Below are 8,959 nucleotides of genomic sequence, written 5' to 3'. Positions count from 1 at the left end.
GAACTATGTAAACAAAATATACTAATGGGTAGATCATGATTTTAGGAGACCAACAAAACTAGTTTCACATTTTTATGATTTTTATTTGATTTATTTCGAATTTGCAAACTTCAGCCATATTGAACAAAATAGTAAGCTCAGTAGAAAAAGAAGAACCAACCCTCAGCCGCACAAGGCCCAGCCAGCCATGATAGACCAGCCCACGGTGGACGGGCGCACGGCAGCCCAGGTGCCACGTGGATGGCCCAACACAACATAGCGGTCCAGCGGACTCACGGCCCACGCGGCGGTAATCCGGCCTAGGTGGGCGCGAGCATAAGCCAGTCCAGGCGCGCAGGCACAAGCGGCCTAGCAGCGTGAGTAGGCCTGAGGCCCAAGCGACGCGCGCGGCCAGTGGCCCAACTAGCCGGACTGGCGGCCCAGGCGGGCGTCGAGCAGGTCGGCCCAGCGCGCGGCGCGGGTGGCCCAGGCGCAGACAGCGGCGCGGCCCACCAACTAGGCACTGGCGGCCTAGACGGCAGGTGGCGACGACAATTTGTTAAACGGCCCCTGCACTTTCCCTAATCGCTCCGAGATCCAAGAGTACTATTCAAACGAGTCACGTATTTGCAGTAAGGGCCCTGTATAAATTCCCGTCTTGGATTCTTACCCTTCTTCTTTCGATACAGAGCAGAAGCAGAGGAGCTCCGGCCGGCGACCAATCCCAACCGGAAAGGCATGGTGACGACAGGAGTCCCACTGGGGAGTAGCACCGGACCCCATACGACCACGACCAGACCGTGGAAAGCCCTAAGCCGGCCCATGACAGCCTGCCCGCGCGTGAGCTGTGGCAGCGGCAAGTCGGCAGCGGCAGCAAGCCAGCAGTTGTGGCTCCGGCTGGATGGATGGCGGCATGGCTCTCCAGCCATGGAGACCACGTAGTGGTGGTGCATGCATTCGAGGAAGAAGACGCGGATCGGGGCGTCGATCAGCGGCAACACCGTGACGACAGTGGGTGGCGTGGAAAGCACCCGGAAGGCAGCATTGCGGGACCACAGCACCAGCGCGGGTAAGGCGGTGCCGAGCACAACGCGTGATGAGCGTGAGCTAGGGCGCACGCGCGCGGACGGGGCATAGGAAGCAGGCCAAGGCGACGCTGTGGGAGAGAACCGCGGGACACGGGCACGGTAGTGGAGCAGGTCGTGGGGCGGCGTGGTGCTGTGCTCGGCGCATGCTCGGGCGATGAACCAGCGCAGGCCAGGGCTCAAGCACGGCGCCAAGGGGCACGCTTGAGGCAATAGGGAACCGGAAGGTGGGCAGTTGGCCCAGCGTGGACCGCGGAACTCACGCGCGTGCGAGGTGGGGAAAAAGAAGGACGCCGGTGCACGCGCGGATGAGCAGCACAAAGGAATGCAACGAGGCTCGGTCGACGGTGGACTAGAGCTGGGACACTTCCACCTTGGCAGTAGAAAAAGAGAGGGAGGGAGGAACAACACGAGGTTCGCCCTTCATGAGTTGACGCAATGCGGAAATGACCGCGCAGCATAGGCACCGACACGACATGGCCAGACTATGTTCAGCTTGGCTCTGCGCGTGACCTAGCATACGAGCAATAGAGGCAGTAGGCCACGGCTTGGAAAATCAATGGGAGGTAGAGACAGACAGAGCAGAGAAGGACAGGGAGGATTTGGCCTAGCCCAAGGTGGCCGACAGAGCGTGTCGGATGGCACGGACAGCTCCAAAGAGGTGCGTCTGCGTGATGTCAACTGCAACAGCGACGTGGCCGGCAACACAATGACATCGAGAATAGGCGAGGATGAGACTGCTCAAGGCAGGCAAGGAGACAAGGCAAGAGCCATTGAAAAGCAGGCGCGTGAGATAGAGCGGGGGAAAAGGGAAAAGACTTGGCGCACCGCCGCTCACAAAAAAATAGCGTATGCGATAGCTCATACTAGTACCAAGCCATGGAACAAAATATTGAAGTGTTATGTGTTTATTTTATGCAAAACAAATCACCACAAACCGCGCTTTAAAACATACCTTCCAATTTTTTACCGATGACGCGAAAAGCTGGTTTTTAAAATTTTAAAATCCAAAAAAATCATTTTGGTAATTTTTCTTAGGCCAAAATCGTGGTGTTAAACGAGATCGTAACACCAAGGTGTTACAGGCACTAGATTGGGCAAGTTTGACAAGAAATGTGATGAAGGATTCCTACTTGGATACTCAACCACTAGCAAACATATAGAGTTTGGAATTTGGATAGTGGTACTCTTGAGGAAGTTCATGATGTTGAATTTGATGAAACCAAGGGTACACAAGAAGAGAATGAGAATTTGGAAGATGTTAGAGGCATTCAACTTTTAAATGCCATGAAGAACATGGATGTTAGGGAATTGAGGCCTAGGCAAGTGAATGATGATGAAGATGATCAAGTGCAAGTGCTCTCTAACTCAAATGTGCAAGATGATACAAATTAAGCTAGTACAAGTGGCTCTCATGATAATGAACAAGATCAAGTGGCCAGTGTATCATCTTAACCCAATGTTCAAGCAAGTGTAAGCAATCAAGTTCCAATCCTCCAACCAACCAATATTGTAAGGGATCATCCACTGGACATTATCATTGGTGATATTTCAAGAGGTGTGCAAACTAGATCAAGATTGGCTTCATTTTATGAGCATTTCTCATTTGTGTCATCCATTGAACCAAAGAAGATAGATGAACCATTGAAGGATGTTTATTGGGTGAATGCTATGCTTTAAGAATTGAATAACTTCACAAGAAATTAAGTATGGGAATTGGTAGAGTGACCAAAGGGACACAATGTGATTGAAACTAAATGGGTCTTTAGAAACAAGCAAGATCAAAATGAGATAGTAGTAAGAAACAAAGCAAGATTGGTAACATAAGGATATACACAAGTTGAAGGTCTTGACTTTGGAAAAACATATGCCTCGGTTGCTAGATTGGAAGCAATTAGAATCCTATTAGCCTATGCTTATGCCCACAACATCAAGCTCTATCAAATAGATGCCAAGAGTGCATTTCTCGATGGTTACATCAATGAAGAAATATATGTTGAGCAACATCCTAGTTTTGAAGATGACAAGAAGCCCGACCATGTGTACAAGTTGAAGAAGGCATTGTATGGCTTGAAGCAAGCACCTAGAGCATGGTATGAGAGATTGAGGGACTTTCTACTCTCTAAAGGGTTCATGATGAGCAAGGTTGACACCACTCTTTTCACCAAGAAGATTGGTAAAGACTTATTTGTGTTGCAAATCTATGTTGATGACATCATATTTGGATCAACCAATCAAGACTTTTGTGAAGAGTTTGGAAAGATGATGGCTAATGAGTTTAAAATGTCCATGATTAAAGAGTTAAGTTACTTCCTTGGTCTTCAAATTAAGCAATTGAAGAATGGTACATTTGTGAGTCAAGGCAAGTACATCAAAGACATGCTCAAGAAGTTTGGCATGAGTGATAGCAAAGCCATTAGTACACCAATGGGAACAAATGGCAACTTGGATAGTGATGCAACTGGCAATATGGTGGATCAAAAATTGTATCGGTCTATGATTGGAAGCCTACTCTATGTGTCAGTGCAGAAAGTGACCAACACGTAAATAATTGTAGTTTTGTCGTACGTTGTGATCGGAGGTGGTCTAGCACTCAATGACACATGGTTTATACTGGTTCAGGCAATATGCCCTATGTCCAGTTTGAGTCGGTTGATGACTTTATTCCTAAGCCTAGGTGCTTGAAGTTTACATGGGGTTACAAATGAGAAGGAGAAAGATGGGGGGCACAAGAGGTCCGGTCGAACTCCGGTCGGAAGGGCCAAGGGCGATAGGAGCTCCGCTATGAGCTAAGTGTTCGAGCATGTGCTCATGGTTTGAACCTGGTGGTTCTGATGTTGTGTACTAGTGAACTTGATCGATCTAATAAATCTGAACGAACTTGAATCTATTGGGAGAGAGCGCGTCCCCTTTTATAGATGAAGGGGATGGCCTTACAAGTGAGAGGGAGAGAGTACGTATGCTACTAAGCCTTGTTGGCCATGCCGGAGAGGCTGTCCAAAGGCAGGCTGGAGACCGAAGCGAGCGCTCCGGTTGGAGAGGTGGGCCGAAGTCAGAAACAGGCGCCGTTCCTCCTCGGCCAGACCTTCTGGTCAGTAATTGGATCGCGCTTCTGGCATGTCGTTTAGGTAATTTGGGCCAGCCCATGAGTTGCGTGTTGTTTGCTTGGGCCGAGATTTTGTTGGGAAGCCGGTCTGCGAGGGACCCTGGGTTTATCAAGCTGATAGGAGCCCCTGAGGCCCCGGTGATTTAGGTAGAATCGTCTAGGGGATTTTTGTCTTGACGCCGGGTGCGCGCGAGCGCACCCGCGGGTGTAGCCCTTGAGCCCCCGGGCGATTCGGGTAGAATCATCTGGGGTTTTTTTGTGTTGCCAGTGGGGGAAGTTTCATTTCATCAGTGGGTGCGCATGAGTGCACCCGCGGGTGTAGCCCCCGAGCCCCCAGGCGATTCGGGTAGAATCGTCTAGGGGGTTTTTGTCAGCGGGCGTGTGTGCGTGTTTTTTAGTCGAGACAATCATCAACCAAGGTGTCGATGCGCGCCATGGGATCGGGCGAGTTTGGAGTCGTGGATCCTGGCGTCGGTGCGCGCCGTGGGATCGAGGCAGTTAGTTTAGGGATCGGGTGAGATGGAGCTCGCAGATCCTGGCATTGGTGCGCACCGTGGGATCAAGCAAGGCAATTAGTTGTAGGGATCGAGCGAGACGGAGCACGCGGATCCTGATGGGGCAAGTTTAGGGTCGTAGACCTAGGCATTTTGGTGTGCAGTCGAGGCATAGCTAAGGGATGGGGCGAGTTGGGAGTCATAGACCCAGATGTTTTTGGTGTGCAATTGAAGCGTAGCCGAGGGATGGGGCGAGTTCGGGGTCATAGACCTAGGTGTTTTGATGTGTAGGTGTCTTGAGCCCCTGAGCCCTGTTGGGCTTGGTAGGGGTCGGTTTTGAGTTTTTGTGCGTTACCCCGTCCTCATTTTCTCACAATCGGAGGGGCTGAGTTATGTCGCTTGCCTCGATCGCTCGGGCTCAAGCGACGTGCTCGGTGAGCTCGCTAACGGGTATGATCAAGTGAAATCCAGGTCCGTCATTTGTGATGGGGTCGGCATAGCCCTCTTGTGACATTCCACTGCTCCTTTTCCTATAACCCGGCAGATGCCTAGGTCATTCCAGAGACTGACCTGGGTGGCCTACTGGCCTCCCCTCGATGGAGATTCTGTGGGCTCAGCGAGAGGTTTAGGATCGAACGAGAAGGTTGAGATGACCCTGTCTGCTTTGGGGCAGACTGGGTGAGGGCCACACGGGGCTCATCTGTGTTTTCTCCCCTGGCTCTATTTGACATGGGGTAGCCTCGAGCCCTTCATGGGCCAGCCTTCGAACCCTAGTCGATCGTTGCTCATGTTGAATGAGGCAACTGCCGCTTCATGATGCAATATGAAGCGTTGTGATGCATTTTGCCGCAAGTGTGATGCCTTAGTTCCTGAGCCCCCGAGGCGGTTTAGGGCCTGAATTGTCGGGGGGGCCTAAGCGTATGGAATGAATGCGTGCATGGATGTATGAAATAATTATAAAGAAATAGCGGGGGTCGGTAGCGTTACCTTGATGACTCGAGTGATGGGGTTTGAAGAGCTCCAATCGAAAATGTTCGACCAGGACTCATGCTCGTCGTTCATGATGGAGTTGGCATGGCCTACATGGGGCATCCCTTTGCTCCTTACCTGTCTCTCGGTGTTTTCCTGATCCGTTCGATCGACTTGAGGAAGCTCGATGGTCTCTCCTGTCGAAGATCCCATCGTTTGGGTTTTTCCAAGTCCCGCCTGGGGAGGTGGAGAGCCGCCTACGCTTGGTGGCGCTTTGGTTCTTGCGCCCGGCATGCGATAGTGGTGGGCCATACCTAGGCCATGTCCTGTCTGATTAGGCACCATTTCATCAGGCAGGGCGCGTCTCATCGGTCAGGGCGCGTCCCATCGTATCCCATTTGCATTAAATGGGAAAGGGAGATGGTTTTTCACTCCATCGTTTCGTCTTTCCCGATCAGCGCGCCTTCCCCAACTACTGCACCCTTTCCTTAAGTAGGAGAAGGGAGAAGGTTTTCTCCCCGTTCCTTCGCCTATTCCCCATCTGCCGCCTCCTCTCATTTTCCTTCTTGCCAAGAGCGTCTTTGAGAGCCGCGATGGTTCCTAGGAAAGAAAAAGGTGAGAGTGAGGGAGAGGAAAAACTCACAAATCCTTTCGTGAACCCAGAGCGTGATGTTGGACTGGAGGTCATCCACTGTGAGGGAGTCGGTGCTGAAGGCCTTCATCGTGAAGGGGTTTCTGCCACCGAAGGAGGTGGCGCACTGGAGGGCTCCTGGGAGGGAGGAGTTCCCACAACCTCGGCCCAATGAGGTGATTTCCTTTCTCGCCTTCCATGAGCACGGGTTAGGATACCCCGTGCATTGGTTCCTACATAGGCCCCTCAATGAGTGGGGTCTAGAGCTGCAACACCTCAATCTGACGGGGGTGCTGCATATCGCCAGCTTCATCACCGTCTACGAGGCCTTCCTCGGGATGGGGCTACACGCGAACTTCTTCCGATGGCTATTCTCTGGGCGAGATTAGCCGGTGGGGAATCCGCCCAAGGCCGTGTCGGTGGGGGGCTTTGCCCTGTAGAGGAAACCAAGCATGGGGGGCTCATATCCCGCGTACATCCCCTGTGACTCCAACCGGGGGTGGCATGGGGAGTGGTTTTATATTAGGAACCCGGTGAAGGCGCCGTTCCCGGCGTTCACCGGCGGGAGGCCGGAGAGGTGGGATAGTTGGTCGTGGAGCCCTTCTCATTGGGAGAAGAAGAAGGTGGAGATCATTGAGGAGGAGCTCTAGAAGCTCATGCGACGTAGCCTTGATGGGGTGCGGGTGTTCCACACCCTCTACCACCGCCGAGTTGCTCTGTTGGTGGAGAGGGCGTGGCCGATGTGGAGGTATGGCGGCCCATCAGACCCTGATCACGCGTCACCGGAGGAGCTACCGGATGACGAGGTGTGGAGTCTTCTCGACCGGGTGCTGTAGCTAAAGCCCAAAGAGAAGGTCGATGGAAAGCCTGGACCTCTCAATGCCTCGGTGGTGTCCAAACTTGTATGCTCTCTTCTCCTTACTCCGTGTTCTTTTCCCCTTTGCTTTCCTGCTTTTTTTATTTTGAATCGCCTGTTTCATAGGGACTTGATGCTTACAAGTCCCGGCCGCACCTCTCGAAGGGGCTAGAGGGCATGGCTCGGTAGGCCGCCTAGAAGGAGATGGCGGATGCCAAGAAGAAGAAGAAAGCCATGGTGGCTCGGTGGAAGTATGAGAAGGAGAAGAAGATCGCCTAACACGTGAAGGCTAGGGAAAATAAGAGCGACGTCGAGTCAGAGCTTGAGTCAGAGGATCCCACAGAGGTGGATGACATGGTTTTCTTCGAGGAGGAGGAAAGCTAGGAGGTCGTGGTGACCTCAGAGGAGCGTTGCGACCCTATGGCGACGTCTACTGGCAATGAGCTAGAGGCGAAGAGGCACGCTGTGGTTCCTGTGCTGAGGAAGCGTGCGGCGAGCGCGGACGCTGCCGGCGAATGGGAGGTGAAGTGGACGCGGTCACCACACCCCTCGGTGGCGTCGCCGGTCTCGTCCCCGCTTGCCGCGGGTGTGGCTGAGCAAGCCAGGCGGTCAGAGGAGTAGGGCTTGCACCCGTGCGTCACTAGGACCGGTGCCAGCGTGTGACTCATAATGGGAGGATGCCCCGCCTGCTGGTTTGGTCGGCGCGTCCTGAGCCGAAGGTCACGGTGACCCGTAGGCCGAGCAGGAGCCGGTTGGGACGACTCTGCCCTCGGCTGAAGTGAGGGGGCGCGGGTTGCAGCTTGGGAGCGGTGCTTGCCCTACGGCCCATCGACGCCAGGTCTTGGTTTTAGAGTCACGTCGCTTACCTCCTGGTATGTTTTTCTTTGTTTCTTTTCAATCTTGCTGTTGAGTCTTTTTGGAGTATGACTAAGCTGTACTTTTTGTCAGTGGCCAGACGATGATGGGGTTGAGCATCGCCCCAACTTCCATGCAGGAGGTTTGGAGGCCCACCCTGTAGTGTGCCACGGTGATCGGTCAGGGGAACAGGGTGGTGGTGGCGAGTCCTTCCCTCCTAGGGGTGGTGCTCCCCGGGTCGGTTGCTAGTACGGCAGAAGCGGCGGCGACAGTGCTAGCGGTGATCCCAGTGGTGACGGCGGTGGTTTTGTCAGAGGTGTCCCTTGTGGCCCCTCCTTCACTAGCTGCAGTTGAAGTGGAGAGGGAGACCAAGCTCCCTGCCTCGTTGGGCGAAGGGCTGCATGGCTCACCCTCGTGGTTGGAGCGGAAGGCGTCGGAGGGAGACACGGCCAGGATGGAGTCGGAACGCCCATTGGTGGCCTTTGAAACCGAGGTGGTGGAGATCCCTTCCGACGATGAAGCAGATGACATGGTGGAGCTGCTGGCGCCGTCGCGGGAACTGGCGGTGGTTCGGTCGAAGGCTAGGCCCTCCAGCAAGCTGGAGGAGCTTGACCTAGAGTGGCCCTGCCCTAAGGACCCATCAAAGGTTTGGTTCATCCTTTGGGATTCCTAGGAGTGTCAGCTCTAGGACATCCTTGGGGGAAAGGACTCGCTATGGAGTCCAATCTTGCCAAGCTATCGGTGAAGCTTGAGGAAACCTAGGAGCGGGTTAAGTCCACCCAGCAGTTGGTCAAGGTCAACCTATAGCTCGCCGCAGAGGTGAGTTTCCCATGTTTGTCCTTGACCTCTTAGTTTTTTGTTGGTTGCCTTAGCATGCTTGCTTCTCGTTTTTGTAGGGTCTACAGGAGATGTCATCCTATAAGTCCCGTTTCCTTCAGATGGAGCATGCCTAGATGGCTGAGCTTGAGTGTTAGCTGGAGTCCA

General features: G+C 53.3%; 1 protein-coding gene across 1 annotated transcript; it reads right to left on the bottom strand.

Moving 5' to 3' along the window:
* Positions 1 to 8,155: 8,155 nt before the first annotated feature.
* Positions 8,156 to 8,632, bottom strand: LOC136470635 (covalently-linked cell wall protein 14-like). Its single transcript, XM_066468408.1, has one exon. It carries the CDS (start codon positions 8,630 to 8,632, stop codon positions 8,156 to 8,158), a length of 477 nt encoding a protein of 158 aa, XP_066324505.1.
* Between the last annotated feature and the right edge of the window lie 327 nt (positions 8,633 to 8,959).

This window comes from Miscanthus floridulus, chromosome 8 (assembly GCF_019320115.1).
Source record: "Miscanthus floridulus cultivar M001 chromosome 8, ASM1932011v1, whole genome shotgun sequence".
In the NCBI taxonomy this organism is placed as follows: Eukaryota; Viridiplantae; Streptophyta; class Magnoliopsida; order Poales; family Poaceae; genus Miscanthus; species Miscanthus floridulus.
Note: the sequence above shows the minus strand (reverse complement) of the source record. Positions and strands in the feature narration are given on the sequence as shown.

What these genes read in the sequence shown, in the direction of transcription:
- LOC136470635 (XM_066468408.1), bottom strand. Translation starts at nt 8,632, where the DNA reads ATGAACCAAACCTTTGATGGGTCCTTAGGGCAGGGCCACTCTAGGTCA.